The sequence below is a fragment of the Barbus barbus genome (genome assembly GCF_936440315.1).
Source record: "Barbus barbus genome assembly, chromosome: 7".
Classification (NCBI taxonomy): Eukaryota; Metazoa; Chordata; class Actinopteri; order Cypriniformes; family Cyprinidae; genus Barbus; species Barbus barbus.
The window spans coordinates 6,296,295-6,314,383 of record NC_136735.1 but is presented as its reverse complement, the minus strand read 5'-3'; the positions used below and the strand labels follow the sequence as shown (position 1 = coordinate 6,314,383).

Genomic DNA, 18,089 nt, shown 5'->3' with positions numbered 1-18,089 from the left:
ATAACTTGTAGATATTATATGTATTATAATAAAATATATGTATGTACACACCTATACACTATATGTATGCCTATACACACACACACATTACATTATATGAAGAATTAAGCATTTTTCAATACATATATGTGTGTGTATATATTTATGTGTGTGTGTGTCTGTATATATATGTGTGTGTGTGTTCATTTTATTTTAGTCAAAATGAACTGTCAATCATTTTTTTGTTTATGATCACCGTGCTTTCCGCCCATCACCGTGACGTCACAGTGGCCCGCCCGCGACGCGCTCTGCAGTGGCGCTGGTGAGTTAAAGCATCATTGAAGCAGAAATGTCAGGTATTGTTTATTTTGCGTACTCGTTTAAACGCTGAAACTATCCTCGCCGTTCATTATTAAGCCCCGGAATACATCAGGCCTGCTCTTCGCGGGATGAGTCAGTCATCGTCAGGCGCTGCAGCCGCTGTCGTCCTTTAATAAGAAAGCTGTTAATGCTGTTATTTGTGTAGTGTGAGGTGCGCGCGCGGCTCAAGGAGCTCCGGGAGGACTGTACACATTCTTAAATGAACATATTGTAATATTTATCCATATACACGGTACAGTAAGTGTTATCTTCTACTGACAGCTTATAATTTTACACGATACCGCCGTCGGATCTTCGAAGCGCGTCTCTTTCCTTTTATATCGCTGTGACGCTTGCATAAGCTTCAGGACGGCGACCATATACTGGACCACGCATCTGAGGTTTGTTTGATGTCCTCGTGAGGAACCCGAGCTGAAGATGTGGGTGAACCCTGAGGAGGTGTTGCTGGCCAGCGCGCTGTGGATGACAGAGAGAGCGAATCCATACTTCATCCTGCAGAAGAGAAAGGGCCACGGAGACGGCGGAGGGGGGCTCGCGGGTAAAGCCGTGTTTACTCAATCAACCGTATGTTGTTTATAATGACTGTGTGTGTGTGTGTGTGTGTGTGTGTGTGTGTGTTCATTCATGCCTGTACACTCAGGTGGACGCGTGCGCTCTGACCTGTGTGGGCAGGTCACTAAATAAAATAGGATTTACTTTGAAACTGTTTTCACTCAGATATTGCTAGTATTTTGTTTGTTTATTTATTTAAGTAATGTGATTTGGTCGTATATATTGTTCAGTTGATTTTTTTTTTTTATATATATTTGAGCATTTTCACAATTGATTACATATTATTTATTAGCAATGATGTTATCAGAATAATTTGAAAATAACAGGAATTTTCATATTTCTAATGTCTGCAAGTTTGTGCTAACTTGCTGATTCATGTTATCCAGCATTATTTGAGCATTTGTACAAAGAAGTTCCTTTTTCAAAATTCTAAAAAAAAAAAAAAAAAAAAAGTTTAAATTAGATTTTGAATGGACAATGAATATTCTGACATGATATTTATAGAAAGTTGGTTTCCATTCAGTTCTACTGAGTTGACCTAGACAATACTGACCAATCAGAATCAAGTTTTCTATGTCTATTTAATGATTGTGAGTATGTATGATTGTGCATAATATAGACCTACATGGATTTATACAACCTCATAATCATATTATTTCCATCACTGCTGTGAACAGGCCATGTAGAGATGTATAGATGCATTCAAGAACCATAGAAATGGCTCATTATTGTTTCTGTGGGATGTTTGTAATGTGGCCGTTGTTGACCGATGGGGTTTTTTCAGTGGCTGATACTAATATCTAGAGATCAGGTTAACTGATAACTGGGAAAGTTGCTGAAATTAACAATCATTTTCATGTTGTTAGACTTGGTTACAAAACCTAAAGATTTCCTCTATTGCTTTGATAACATGAAAATGTCCAAATATGTGACCCTGGACCACAAAACCAGTCATAAGGGTCCATTTTAAACAATAATTAAATAAGCTGAATAAATAAGCTTTCCATTGATGTTTGGTTTGTTAGGATCGGACAATATTTGACTGAGATACAACTATTTGAAAATCTGGAATCTGAGGGTGCAAAAAAATTTAAAATATTGAGAAAATCGCCTTTAAAGTTGTCCAAACGAAGTCCGTAGCAATGCATATTAATAATCAAAAATGAAGTTTTGAGATATTTACAGTAGGATCTATACTTGATATCCTAATGATTTTTGGCATAAAAGAAAAATCGATAATTTTGACCCATACAGTGTATTGTTGGCTATTGCTACAAATATACCCGTGCTACTTATGACTTATGACTCTTGTGGTCCATTGTCACATATTGTCCGATTATTCGGTCTGGCTGATATATGCATCCAATAACCCAATATAAAAGTCCTTCTAGTAAGATATTAGTGACCAAACAGGCTCAGTAAGGTTCAGTTTATTCTCAATGCCTCAGGACAGGAAGCTGACCTGGTTTGGTGTTGTGAAATATGCTTTACTGACCTCACCTGGTGAGCTGACCTGTATTCATAGCTGAACAGGTGCTGTATGTGTGGCATTCACCTCTTTATCGCTGATTGACAGATATCGTGCTGGAGCCTTGAAGGGAGTAATGTGTTCAAAAAATAATGTGTTTACGGATATAACTCGGAGTGAATAGCAGAGATCGATGTTGTTAGAGCCAAAACGTTGCCGGCATTTGTGCGTCTACCTCTTTGTGTCTGTCAGTGAGAAAAGACAGACACAAAGCGTTTACTAGCGAGGGAAGATGATGTCATTGTTACATAAATGTGCGAGCTGTGTGCCAGTGAGAGTCATTGAGCCTGGCACGGCCCAGCAGACTGACCCACAGAGTCTTGGGTAGCCGGCGTTCGGCCAGAAGTACTAGGAAACAAGCAATGTATATGTTTACATACGTCAAACTGACCAAATATCTTGTACAATTTTTATTCAGACATGAATTTTTAACAGAAGAAAAGTGGAATAGACAAATACGATGGAGTTGTGCATAATGATTAGCCTATATGGTTTTTGAAATATTTTCCTTTTTTTTTTATTCTTTATATGTGTAAATACTCTAGGCTCATCCAATTTTTCCATTTATTTACCCATGAGAACAAAAAAATTACACGAGATCTCGCTAAGATCTCATTAATGTATCACTTGTTTCTCATTGAGAACAAATGCTTTTGAACAGAGACTTTTGTTTGGGTATTATTACCTGAATCCTACCAGAATTTGACATTGTCTCAAACTGTGCTCAATGCTCTCCATAGGAACTCAAGCATTTCTCATCAAATTCTTACAAGAAATTTATTGAGCTATAATCTATGTATTATTTGTTTGTATAGCTCTATGCTCAACATTCAACTCATTTGTGTATTTTTAAGGCATTTTATGAGAAATATTTAAGACAAAGTTGATGCTTAAATAATAAATACTTAAAACTAAATTTTGTGAGCTGTGAAAGAGCACCTTTTGAGCAATCAGATTGTAGGTAGTGCAAATTTAAACCAACATAAACTAACTTTATTCCAATTAGTTAATTAAGGCATCCAGAACAGCTGTTTTTGTCCATTATCTAAAGGCTTGGGGGTTTACATGCATCCAGTTGTAGCCCAAATGTCTTTTCTGTGGCTAAATTCTATCCTGAGAAAAAGAATCAAGGAATCCCTCATGTGTTTCTACATTGTTTCAAATGGTGCTCAGATTTACCATTGGTCTTAAGCATTTTCCATCAGATTATTCCAGGAAATTTATTGAGCTATATTCTCTGTATTATTTTTATAGATCTGTTCTCTACAGCCGACTTATTTGTGTCTGTTTTTGAGGCGTTTTATGAGAAACATTTGATACAAAGTTGATGCTTAATTGATAAATGCTTTAAACAATTGCCATGAGCTAGGAAAGAGCAACCTTTAAGCATATGGAAACCTTTTACTGTAAGTAGTGCATTTTTAAACCAACATAAACATACTTTAATCCAATTTTGTCATTAAGACGCCCAGAACAGTTGCAACCGATTGACCGATAATCGGTTTAACCAATATTTTCCCTGATATTTATGCATTTTTCCGAATCGAATATCGAATCCACCGATAAATTGAGAATTGCACGCAAGACCACCGTTACGAACCTGTTCAAATGTAAACCAACTTACTTTGTTTTAATTACTAAACTTTATTTAACATAACTGCCTGTAATGTGCAAATGAGGTGCGTTACATAAATGCTTGATCTGTAGTTTAAGCTTGGCGCTACGAAATAGAGTTGAGTAATCTGTCAAATCATGTCCCAGAGATGTTACTTTACATAAGTTGAAAATAAAACAGGCTTGAATGAGTGCATGATGGAAGTAAAACAATATCTGCATATCGGTTATCGGGCATATAAACATGCAAATTATCGGTTATAAAAAATATATCAATATTGATTGATCTCTAATTTTCATCTATTATCCAAAGGCCCAGTGGTCTGCATGCACCCAGAAGGAGCCCATTGTCTTTTCTGAGGCTAAATACGGGTGAAGTCAACAGCTCCTTTGTGTTTTTATGCCATTCAATACAGTTGTATCAGGTAGATGCTGTTCAGGAGAATATCGATTTTGTCCATGTGCTGGTAAGGCTGTTTTTGTCAGAGCGGATATGAACTCAATTGAGAACAGAACATTCTATATATAGAATGAGAAAAGACAACAATGAACTGTTCCTCCCACAACTCCTTATCCAAGCATCCTAACAAGAATCATGGGACTGATTGTGTTCCCAGGATTCACATATATGCCAACAGAGAAACACAAGCATATCTGTAAAAGGTAGTGTAGCACTCCCTACTACAGTGGGCAAAATGTACAGTGTACCGTAGTGCACACTGTGTAGTGTCTCCCATAATGCAGTGCGCCTGACTGGACCTTTCACCTGCAAATGGTCAAAATGCAGATTTTTTTTTTTTTTTTTTATAAATACGACAACAGGATGCCACTTGCTGAATTCATGTTCACAAAGAGGTCTTGTGACATCAATGTAGAATACTACTATTGAAACAATTATTGTTACTTATTGTTTCATATTTTAAAAAATAGAAGGCATTGTGTAGTGCAAACTGAGCAGTTTGACCAAAAGAGGATCTAAACATTACAGATTGACCTCAACACAAAGAATACAAACGTCCAGTGTTATTTAAATATTATTTATATGCTATTATAGTATTTTATTAATATCTTGAATTGTTTTTTTTATATATATATATTCTCAGTTTTTATTTTAATTGGAGTAATTTCTAACTTTTTATGTCATTTTTAGTAGTTTTTTTATTTATAGTTACCTTTAACTTGTAATTTTAGTTTTAGAAATTTTAGTAGTTTAACTTCCAACTTATTTCAGTTAGTAGCTTAAGTTTTTCATCTAATATTTATATTTTTGGCTTTATTTCAATTAACAAAAACATTTGTGGCATTACAGATATTTTCTATACTGCCCCTTTGTTTATTTTCATTTTTTTCTATCACCGCCTTCCAAATGAGATTATATCTGGATTGGAAGCAGCACTAATTAAGAGGAGGAGTCTATGTCTATATAGTGTGAGGTTTAGAGACCGGAAAAGAAGTTGGTCTGACCAGTTACGTACTTTTTGGAGGCAGTCCTTGCGGGTGAATGCGTCGTTTTCGGAGTGTGCGGATTGTGGAGAGGAGGTGGTGCTACCTGTTTAGCCTGTTGCTAAAGGGCATTTCTCTTGGCCAGTGAATGCCTCTTTTTAACATCTGGGATTGAACTGGAGGTTCGAACCATACTCCTATCAAAGGAGCCAAGACCGGCTGCCGCCGCTAATATTCCCGAGTCACTCTTAGCCACCCGTGCTGCCAGCTTGGCTTTCGGTCTGAGTCGAATACAGACTGAGTGCAACTCTATTCGTCAACGAGACGTGGTCTTGCGGTTAGGACTCTGCGTCATCACGCGTGTGATCGGGGTTCGATTCCCGCTTCAGATAGTGTTTTTTTTTTTTTTTTTGTGCGTTTAACCTTTGTTATATTTTGGGGCAAGATGACCTCCGTTACACATTAGTTAACAATAACAGCAAACGTAAATGCTGTTTGCAATAGATGGTATATTTGAACACATTACCTTTTTTATTTATTTTTAATTCATTATTTGTTAAAAACAAAAACCCTAGAGTATGATTTCATATCCTGTTGCTCGTATTCATTGTGGAGTGTGAAGTGATTTTTCTCGATGGCAATCTAGTGTGATTGCACCCTAATAGAAAATATAAAGTGTTGCTACTGTATAACAGTGTGAATTTGAGCCATAAAGTGTGTGAATATCAATTCTGGCAGGCGTTGCTTGGAAACCTTTTGATATTGTCCAGTCATGCAGCTTAATTAATATTCATGATCCAAGAATAGAATATTTAATATTTATTGCAGAGGAAACTCAATTAATATAATTGAACGTGTTTGTAAAATAATTTCTATCAGTCATATTAAATTATATCAATAATACAATAAATAAATCAAATGTATATATAATAAAATACTTTTTACAAATATTTTCATTTTTTCTGAAAATACATCAGTATAAAAAGAGGAACTATGTCATGAAACATGTAAAGTATTTGACAGAAGAAGGCAGTTGTTTTGTCCTGCCTGTCAAAGGAACTCGAAATACTGGAAGTGGAAAGGGTTTATTAAAGAATGAACTGAATGTTTTTGCTCTTAAACAGCTCTCAACACAGGGCTCTGCTGCTGAATAGATCATGTGATCCTTACAGTACTCTCAAATCTCTGCTCTCTTGTTTCGCAACCAAGGAAACCGTGGCTCATCCGAGCATATGAAAGCAGGAAGGAAAAGTCATGTGTTCGGGAGGGGGGTGTCAGTGCACATACGACCTCCAGCAGAAAAGCCAGATTTCTTTGGAGGATCCTGATTCACACATTCAAATTTGGCAAAATCTGTGGTGTCGAAAACGGCCACGTGGGTGTTTACTTTCCTAATGCACATCCCTGGTCTTATTGTGCATGATTGATCAGTTATTCCAAATGAAATAAATGGTTTCAAATCATATTGGCATTTTTGCTTGTGCACGTTAAAACTGGCTGAACCTGCCTGATCTTCACTGGATTGTGAAACCGTGTTGTAGGTTTTGTGAGAATGCTGGAGTTGAATAGCTCCTCCTCTGATCTGCAGGTTTTGCAGGTGTCTGCTGGCACATTCTCGCCTGCGGTAGTGCTAACGCTCCTCAGGTAGATTCTTCAAAGCCGCTAACAGCGTTCGCCCAGGAGGTTTACAAGCAGCAGCCTTTGAGGACTGATGCGTTTTTGGTTGGTTGTTGTTTTAGTGCTACTGACCTTATCTACACCTAGTTAGAGCTAAACTACACCTTTTGAGGCTGTATGTCAGTATGCTTCGGCCTTTTGAAGATATTTATATAGTATATACACACACACTGCCGTTCAAAGGTTTGGGGTTGGTAAGATTTTTAAAATGTTTTTGGAAGAAGTTGCTTCTGCTCACCAAAGCTGCATTTATTTGATCAAAAATACAGTAAAAACTGTAATATTGTGAAATATTATTACAATTTAAGATTAACTATTTTCTATTTGAATATATGTTAAAATGTAATTTATTCCTGTGATCAAAGCTGAATTTTCAGCATCATTACTGCAGTCTTCAGCATCACATGATCCTTCAGAAATCATTCTAATATACTGATTGCTGCTCAGGAAAAATGTATTATTATCATAAATGTTGAAAACAGTTGTGATGCTGCTTTTTTTTTTTTTTTTTTGTGGAAACATAAGTTTTTCAAGATTCTTTGATGAATAGAAAGAACGGCATTTATTTGATATAGAAGCTTTTGTAACGTTATAAATGTTTACTGTCAATTTTGATCAATTTAAACCATTCTTGATGAATAAAAATATTAAATTCTTTAGAAAATCAAAGTTAACCCACACTTTTGAATAGCATCATTAAATAAATAAAGTATATTAAAAAATAATATGTTTTTGGTTTGTTTGCTTTGAATTGGCTTAAAAGATTGATGATTATAATGATGATAATTAATTATTATTATTCGATCAAAGGAACCATCATTTTGACCAAACAGCCATAGATTACGATTAAAGACTGAAAAGACGCAAAACTAAAATGAATCACTTCATTGAAACAAACATTTTGAACTGATTCATTGAAATGACTGACTCTAATAGCATTTTTGTTGCTAAAGCTTAAAAAATCAGGTGTGATATTAAATCATCTCTTTCTTAACACTCTGATGTTTGCAAGTCCCAAGACAAGGATCACAACACGAGTCTAATGATGTGGTCAGGTTAGGAAACATCATATTTTACAAACAACTCTGGAAATGTTCCCGAATATTAAACTAAAACTGAAACCATTTAATAAATCAAACAAATAAATATCTCCATGAAATAAAACCTAAGCTAAAATGTTCAAATGTTTTTGAAAAGCATGAATTCTGTGTGGACTTTGTTTTCTAAGTCAGTCTTCTGCTACTGATATGCAGCGGTCATTCTGAGTGTGTGTGGTCTGTTTTCTCACAGGTCTGCTGGTTGGTACTCTTGACGTGGTCCTGGACTCGAGCGCCCGTGTGGCCCCGTACAGGATCCTCTACCAGACCCCCGATTCCCTGGTTTACTGGACCATCGCCCACGGTAACATACTGCCTCTGACCCCCGCCGCCTCCCGTTCTGGAGTACTCTGCTCCCTGATGGCCGCTTGCTGCCAAAGCATTACCTCATGCTCTAGTGCCTCTAAAGTGCAAGCTGAAGTCAGAAATCAATCTCCACTTTTCTTTCAAACGCTGCCTGGCTGAACATGATGTTCACTCACTGTCTCTGCTTTTAAACTTCAGTTTAGACGAGGAATCGATGTTTTAGCACAGATGGCGTTTGTTAGGAATCGGTATTTGTGCAGGACTAGTCTTCTGGTGCAGGGCAGTGTGGTTAATGTGCAGTTAAGAGCACTTATGAGGAGAGCGGCTCTGCTCAGAGTAACACAGATGTTAGGCAGCAGGACACTTCACACTGAAACCAATTGATTGTGTTATACCACTTTTACTACGGTCGATGTATTTGTATTTTGTTAGGTCTGCATTACGCCTATTGCGTGTGAAGAAACATGGAATCAGTTGTCACAGTACCAAAATGTTTGTTGTTATAGCAACACCAGTAAAATTTCTCAGTAAAATTTTCAGTAAAGATTTTCAGTTCCAGTTTCACAACTATTGTTATTGTAACATTATTTTTAGTAGTGGACTATTACTTGAATTTAATTTAATTTTTAACTTAATTTTTTTTAATTCATTTTATATTTTTAGTTTATATTTTACCTTATAAATCTAAATACAAATACATTTGTTTAAATATTACTGCAAATTAATAATTCTAAACAAGTAATACATTAAAACAATGGCAAGTAGCCTGTCAGAGGCTGTATCCGAAATCGCCCCCTATACCCTCATTCACTATTCCCTACATTAGTCCACTCATATAGTTCACTTGAAGGAGTGAATGAAAACGAGTGAGTGAATTCGGACACTAAGTGCACCGGAAGGACTGCCGCTTTTGCATAGTTTGCTTCCTGTTAAATAATAATTTGGTACGGGCAGCTCCAATAGTAAGATTGAAGGATTTATCTAGAACTCAGTCACGGAAATTATGTATAAACCCTAATAGTGTTTTGTACCTGTGTTGTATTACGCCGTGGACGAGCGCTTCTAAAATTAATGGATGGATGATTCAGCTGTGGGCGCCATCTTCTGGTGAGACGCGGGAATTCACTCGGCGCGCGACTCTCGCAGTGCATTCTGGGGATTCTCTAGCCGTTGAGTGTACATCGCTTGTACACTCGTTTTTGCGGTGCATTGTGGGATTGAATGAGTGCACTCGAGAACATCCACTATGGTTTCGAACACCACTTAAAATGGCTATCCCCTTAAATAGTGCACTATTTGAGGGTATAGGGGGCGATTTCGGATACAGTCTGAGAGTCACAGTCACTGCCGTCAACAGCTCTAATCACCCACACCTGCAGTCCCTCATCAGCACTCCTATAAACACCACTCTCTCTCTGACACTCATCATCCGGTCTCGAACAGTAACCTGACTCTGTATGCACTTACCTGTGTTCACTTATCTTATAGACTTTCCCATGATTCCAGCGTAGATTCCAGGATCCCAGTTTATCCAGCGTTGAATCTAGCTCTCCTGAGCTCACGGTCTCCACACCCCTGTGAACGAGACAGATATCAGTTCTCACCAAGACATTCGGAATTGGGCTAAGCATAAAGATACTCACCTGCTCATCACTCTCCTCACGATCTGCTTTGCCTGTCAATAAATCATCCTGTTGTTTCCTCCGCTGTTTGTGACATAGCCTTCAGTATCTTTTAAGTTAAGTAAATATTGCTTTAAAAAACAAAATAAAATGAAATCAGTATAGTTTCTACTATACAATTATTGACGTGGTAGATATATTTGTGCTAGAGTGATTTACGTTATTTGCACATATTATGTATGTTATTTACACATACAGCTGCAAATTATATAATTATAAATAAATAATACATTAAAACAAGCAAGTAGCCTTCATTATTTTTTCAGTTAAGTAAATAGTGCTATAAAAATGGTAGCTGTATTTGTGTATGAGTGATTTAATGTTATTTACACCAAGAAACTAGTAGTTTTGTCAAAATTTTGTAGGCAGTAGCAATGCTAAAGAAATTTCATGATTTTTGATGCTAATTTCAATACCACTACACAAGTGAATTTGATATTAGGCCTCTAAAATATTTCACTAATTTATTTTAATATTGTAAAAATGAACTTTTAATCATAAATAAAAAAAATAAACAGATTTAAATATTATTGCAAATTAATAATTGTAAATAAATAATACTTTTTTTCAAATAAACATTACTTTAAAAAGACAAATACGTATTCAGTAATAAAATGAAAAAAAAAAACTATTTCAAGCAGTATGTGGAGACATATTGAGAGTGAAAATACAGAGCTGAAAACGGGCAGACATTAAAAAAAAACAACATGTTATTAACGGATGACACAACATGAAGTTGAATACAAGATCAGTACATCAGTAAGATTTGAATGGTCGTCCCACAGTATTTACTGTAAGAGCGTCCAGCCCCAGCCCAGAACATTATGTGTGAAGCCAAAAGAGAGCGCTGGTTTCCCAGATGAGCGGAGAGTGCTCTGTTTCTGAGCTAATCTGGTTTACAGGCAACTGCAAATGCTGGGTCATATTTCACAAGCTGTAACTTTGCTAGCTGCTAGCCATTTGGTAAATCTCTTTATTTAAGAAACCTGCTCTGATGTGCATATGTTCTGTGAAAGGATTTAGCATGACTGCACATAGGGACTTTTTTATTGAAAATTAATTTTCTAGAAGTAATCCTAGACTTCATGTACAGTGTACATTTACAGTGTAAATGTATAAATATATCAGTTGTAAAATAAATAAATAAAACTAAATAAATGTATAAATATATAAGTAATGTAATAAACGTTTAGTATTACATTTATATCTAACTATAACAATATAAAAAATGCCTATGTTATAAATATAAAATTATAATATTAATAATAAATTTACTATTTAATATAAATATTATTTTTGTTTACTATTGAAATATTTTTGGTTGTCAGACATTATAAAAGTGAATGTTTAAATAAATAAATAATGTAATAAATATTCAGTTAAAATTGTGCGTTGGTTTTCAGACATTATGAACAGCTAAATTAATTTAATGTTATTATAATATATACACGTGCACATATTATAAATATAAAATTATATAATTAGAAAGTTTAATTATTTTAAAATTGTATTAATATTTTTATTTTATTTTAAGCTTTTATATATATATATATATATATATATTGTATTAATATGAATTTAACATTTAATATTAAATGTTTTTGTGAGTTTTGTTAAAATGGCACATGGAGCGTGGATAGTTATTTTTTTTATTTTAAATTGTGTATTTCCATCTTTACCTAATTGCGGGGCACTCGTCACAGAACGCTCTTAATGAATCATTTGGCTTGCCAGTAATGTGTTTGATTAATTGCCTGAGGAGAGCTGTGCTAATACAGAGCTAATTAAACCAAGAAACCGGACCCATGTGCTGTTCAGTTCTGAGCAAATGAAGTCGCTGCAGATAAAGACTTCAAATGAAATTCATTATCCTAAACGCCTGGATTAGTATTGTTTGACGATGCCGAGGCTTTTGTTTCTTGCAGGGAGCTCTCGTAAGGAGATCACGGAGAACTGGGAATGGCTGGAGCAGAATCTGCTGCAGACGCTCTCCATCTTCGAGAACGAAAATGACATCACCACCTTCGTCAAGGGCAAAATACAGGTTACACATCAGCATTTCAAACACGCTATTCATTTAATTGGTGCTTCATTATAAGCCATAGCGCTTATACGTGTGTGTTTGTGTTCAGGGCATTATAGCTGAATACAACAAAGGCCATGATATCAGAGAGGATGACGACACGGATAAGTTTAAGGAGGCCATCGCTAAGTTTCGCAAGCTCTTCGTCATGCCGGAGGAGGAGAAGCTGGTCAACTATTACTCCTGCAGCTACTGGAAGGGCAAGGTGCCGCGGCAGGGCTGGCTGTACCTCAGCATCAACCACCTCTGCTTTTACTCCTACCTGCTCGGGAAAGAGGGTGAGTACACTACTGCATCAGGGGTGGACGCTTTTTCTGATTGTATCTATTGTAATGTAATGTTTTGTTTTAAAATAGAAGAATCACGGTTTTGAATAAAATGGTCAGCAAGTGTTACAATTAAAGGGTTAGTTCACCCAAAAATGAATATTCTGTCATTAATTACTCACCCTCATGTCGTTCCAAACCCGTAAGTTCATCTTCGGAACACAAACTAAGATAAACTAAGATGTCAGTTCACCTTTTAGTGCTTAATTCTGTTCTGTACACACACAGTTCAGTAATTTACCAAAGAGACAAATGGATTCTACAAACAAATTAACTCCCAGAAAATGCAGGTAATGGCAACCACATTTACAGAAATTCTGCACAGTGTGTGCAGAACTGAACTGAACAAGTAGATGTTAATAATGTATTTAAATGGATATCAGAGTTGTGGTGCAAGAAATCACAGGGAAGGATGTATGTCTTGACTCAGTGTTGCCAGATTTTTTAATTAAGATCCAGATGTGTTATGTTTACAAATAAGCCACATACCAAAAAATCATGACTTGCACCTGCCTATTTTATTATCTCCATAAAATGGATCGCATTATGAGCCAAGCCGATCATAAACAACAGGCTCAAAGTCGCTTAATAAGCATTGCCCTCTGCAAAGCAGCCTTCCGAACATTCCAACCCAAACACATTGGCTCTGTTGACAGTGGTTTAGTTAAAATTGCAGAACTTAACGAGTCTTTGGTCATTGTAGTTTTACTTTTATAAAAAAAATTGTGGATACTGAACACGTGAGAACGCAAAATCTTGAGGTGCAAAAAAATCGAAATACTGAGAAAATCACCTTTAAAATTGTCCAAATGGAATATGTATATTACTAATCAAAAATTAAGTTTTGATACATTTACGGTAGGACATATCTTCATGGAACATCCTAATGATTTTTTGGCATAAAAGAAAAATGTATCATTTTGACCCATACAGTGTATTGTTGGCTATTCCTGCAAATATACCCGGGCTACTTATGACTGGTTTTGTGCTCCAGGGTCTATCCTAACAGATCTTAATGTTTACTCTTCCTTCGTTTGACTGTGTGTGTGTGTGGCGGTTTGTTTCAGCTAAGCTGGTGATCCGCTGGGCTGACGTGACTCAGCTGGAGAAGAACGCCACGCTGCTGCTGCCGGACATGGTGTGTGTCAGCACACGCTGCAGTGAGCACGTCTTCTCCGTCTTCCTCAACATCAACGAGACCTTCAAACTCATGGAGCAGCTCGCCAACATAGCCATGAGACAGCTGCTGGACAACAAGGGCTTCGAGCAGGACCGCTCTCTGCCCAAACTCAAGAAGAAGTCGCCCAAGAAAGTGTCAGCCCTCAAAAGGTCTGTGACAGCAACACTCATGAGGATAAAGTAGATCAATCAAGATCAAGTGATACTAGAAAACTGGTGTTAGGAGGTGAATTAAACACCAGACATTTACAAAGTTACAAAGAAATATTCATCTTAATATTGATTTATATAAGTGTGTGTGTGTATATACTGCTGTTTTTGCACTGATTACTTTATTTAAACGAGGAAACTTATTTAAATATTGATTTACTTGTTAAATCTAGTTTGTTAAATGAGCACCTGGCGAAGTACTTTTACTTTGTGTAGAGTTTATACTAGATTAACAAAAATAGACATTACTAATTTATTATGTAATACATAAAAGCTGGCGTTGAATTTCTTAAAAAAAATATTAGAATTGTAATAATTATAGTGATATATACGGTTACTGTGAAATAATTAAAAATTCAAAATAGATGTAAATTAATTAATAAATTTAAATTAAATGAAATTCATATTGTGATGTGAAAATTATTTTCTAAACTAGTATTTTTGTCATTTTTATTTGTTATATTTGTATTTTTATTTTATTTAAATATTAAATCAAGACACATTTACTTAAGAAGCTAAATTAAGATATGAAGTATATAATAATAAGTAAATATAAAGATATAATAATAAATATGTGCCAATGAGATAAGAACTGTTTATTTTTCAAACCCCATTTAAAGATTGTTTTTCTAGGTTTAAACTCACTTAAGACTTAATACCTTTCAGTAATTTTGCTTCTCAAGTAAATGTATCCTGCTTTCAGAAAGTTTAGATATTTGTACTGTAAAACAAGTGAACAATACTGAGTATTTTTCAGTTACAGATCAGTCACAGAACTGCTGCTTATCGAATTTATTAAATAATAGTGATTGTCTTGGAAAATGGGAAGCTGAGATACAAAAAAGTGAAGGATTATATTTTGGAGCGAACAGTCATCTGGCAGCTGTGTAAAATTGAAAGGAGCAAATCTGGTTTTCCTTCAGAGCGCTCCGAACACCGTCTGTGCAAACTAAGAGGATTATGTGAGAATGCTCTGACGGGCAGAACAGCTCAATAAATTTTATAGTAAAGTTACAATATTGTGGAGTTTAGTTTGCTATATGCATTTAGAAGGAGTTTGGGAAACTTATAGCAGCCTTTTTCGGTATTACATTTGTTTTTGTAACTTCAGGGATTTGGACGCCAGGGCTAAAAGCGAGCGATACCGGGCGCTTTTCCGCCTGCCGAAAGATGAGAAACTGGACGGTCACACGGACTGCACGCTATGGACCCCCTTCAACAAGATGCACATCCTTGGACAGATGTTCGTCTCCACTAATTACATCTGCTTCACCAGTAAAGAGGAGACTGTCTGCAGTCTGATCATCCCGCTCAGAGAGGTGCGTCACACCAGCCGCTCCACATAAAACAGTCAATTTAATAAGATTTTAGGGGTTTTTTTTCAAAACTTGAATATGCATAAGCATTTATCCTGCATTCTCCACCATCTTTCACAATCCAGTTAGTTCCTGCAGCATTTTTCATTATTACACTTCATGGAAGTAAAATGGGTTGTGAGTTCATTTTGCATCCTGTCCCTCTCTCTCTTCACTAGGTGACCATCGTTGAGAAAGCCGATAGCTGTAACGTCCTTCCCAGCCCCTTGTCAATCAGCACCAAAAACAAAATGACCTTCCTCTTTGCCAACCTCAAAGACCGGGACTTCCTGGTGCAGAGGATCTCGGACTTCCTGCAGCAGACCACCTCCAAAATCTACTTTGAGCGGGAAATCACGGGCAGCCTCAGCAGCTCAGACGACGAGGTGAGAACAACTCTGTTTATTATTCTATTTGTATTTATTACTAATATAATTTTTTTTTATAAACACTGATATATGTCTAAATGATTTTTTTGAACATGTATCTCTTCTGCGGTGCTGTGCACAGGTGTACTCTCAGCAGGGCAGTGTGTTGTCCTGTAGTCCCCAGCGCAGCGCTCTCAGCTCTGAGGGAGACAGTGACAGACAGTTCAATCTCAATGATAACCGGGTTCCCACTGCCACACAAGCCCTGATGACCATGTACCGCCGGCGGTCCCCCGAGGAGTTCAACCCCAAACTGGTACAGCACCCTCATGCCTGCTGACAAACACCACAGCATCGTGTTTTTATCAATGTGTACTGAGAGAACTGAAGGAGAAGGACAGGAACTGATGTACATTCAGTTCACAAATCAACAGGATTAATAAGATAGAAATGTGTCCTGCCAAATACTGTAAGAGGCTGTGCGTTATAGTGATTTTACCATGATTAAGAGCTGCCTTTCCCCCTGAAAAAACTCACTGCCATACATGACCTTGAGTGGCTTGTTGCTTTTATAAAACAACAGGTAGACACCAATAGTTATATTTGTGTTTATAAATTAATATTAATTGTCAGAGTAAACAAATCTTATGTGAGGTTACATATTTCTTGAGCTTAATTATTGGCAGTTTACAAACAACACAGCATCTTGGTTCAATGTTATTTTAGTATTTTTATTATCATTAATGTACTATTGTACTAATGTACTATATAGTTTTTGTTAATATTTTAAATTACATTTTATTTTTATGTTTTGTTTTGATTTTAGTAATTTTGTTGTATTTTTTATTTTATTTTTTAAATGTCTGTGAAAAAAACGATGCCTTGGCAACTTGCTGAAATAAAATAAATGTAATTTTTACATATTTTATTTTATAAAAAAATATAATATACATACAAAATATTAATTTTTAAATATTAATATGTAATAATATACACAATAATATATAATTAAAGTTTATAAAAATGTACAAATGTTAAATTAAATATTATTTATAAAATATTTTATATTTTCATTCATTATTTCATTTATTATTTGTATTTTATTTGAAGTAACAAAACAAAGGTTTTAGATTTTATTTACGATAATAACCCTGGTCCGGTCACAGGTGTGTGTTTATCAGCATTTGAATGCACCTCGTCCAGTCAGAGTTCAAAGCCTGAATCAGATGTAGGTTATTGTTTGTTGTGGTTAAAGCAGATAGTTTAGTAAGACACACACAGGAAGTGCAACTGATGAGAAGAACATATACAGCTCGTTCTCTTTGCTGACCCTGCAACAAATGACCTGAAAACCTGCTTACTATGTTAATACACAACATAGTCTACTAGACTATGTTAATTTAGTCACACAATATCAGTGCGTAAGAGCAATGCGTTTTGCATTCAGAATAGTGTTCTAGTCATTTCTGGGGGGATTTTGCACACAAGATTGTCTAATCTAAAGCTTTTATATGCATTAAATGCACCACATTTTAAATTTGAGAATAGAAAGTTCACGGTTCGCTGGCTTCGCTTCTTTGCCAGCGCTTATTTTCAAAGTCAGAGTCTCCTACATCAGCACTTGTGAAGTTGAAGTCAGGGCAGCAGATGAGTCGCTCTCTTTATACTCATGTTTCAGGCTAAAGAGTTTCTGAAGGAGCAGGCCTGGAAGAATCACTTCACAGAATACGGCCAGGGAGTGTGCATGTACCGCACGGAGAAGACCAAAGAGCTGGTGCTGCAGGGCATCCCGGAGAACATGAGAGGAGAGCTCTGGCTCCTGTTTTCTGGTGAGTCATGCGTCCCACAACTGGGTCACAGACAGCAGGGAGAACAACAACAAGACTGGATTCAAGCAAGAAATAACTAACCTGATAATCTCGTCACCTTCTGTCTACTGATATCTTGTCTTGTTGACAGCAAAGAGCTTGTGGCCAATTAGTTTCTACAGATTTATCTGTCATTTGGTTGAAGCAAGATTGGATGGATGCCGAGATGAATAAATTGTGTTAACCTCTTTCTGCAAAATATGCGGTAAAAGAAAATATGATCCAGACTACAATAAATATGAGTTGCATGGAGCGTGATGTTTTTATGCAGCCAATTATTGTCTAACTAAATAAATAAAAATATAAATATTTTTGTCTGTAAAAATAATAGTTGTATTTTTAAATAATGAAAATAAAACAATAATACATTTTGTTTGATTCTAAGAACATTATTTTAGGAAAACAGGCAAAGTAAAAAGAAAATATGTCCCAGATTACATT

At 36.0% G+C, this 18,089-nt stretch overlaps 1 protein-coding gene across 1 annotated transcript in view; it reads left to right on the top strand.

Moving 5' to 3' along the window:
* The first annotated feature begins 583 nt into the window (after nt 1-583).
* Nucleotides 584-18,089, top strand: part of tbc1d9 (TBC1 domain family, member 9 (with GRAM domain)) — a 29,432-nt gene continuing 11,926 nt past the window's right edge. Inside the window, exons 1-9 of the mRNA XM_079422127.1 lie at nt 584-898; nt 8,465-8,575; nt 12,185-12,303; nt 12,392-12,620; nt 13,736-13,997; nt 15,169-15,376; nt 15,592-15,798; nt 15,923-16,096; nt 17,459-17,609. Of these exons, the coding sequence (XP_079278253.1) occupies nt 778-898; nt 8,465-8,575; nt 12,185-12,303; nt 12,392-12,620; nt 13,736-13,997; nt 15,169-15,376; nt 15,592-15,798; nt 15,923-16,096; nt 17,459-17,609 (1,582 nt within the window). The 5' untranslated portion in view covers nt 584-777. The remainder of the gene's footprint in view (nt 899-8,464; nt 8,576-12,184; nt 12,304-12,391; nt 12,621-13,735; nt 13,998-15,168; nt 15,377-15,591; nt 15,799-15,922; nt 16,097-17,458; nt 17,610-18,089) is intronic.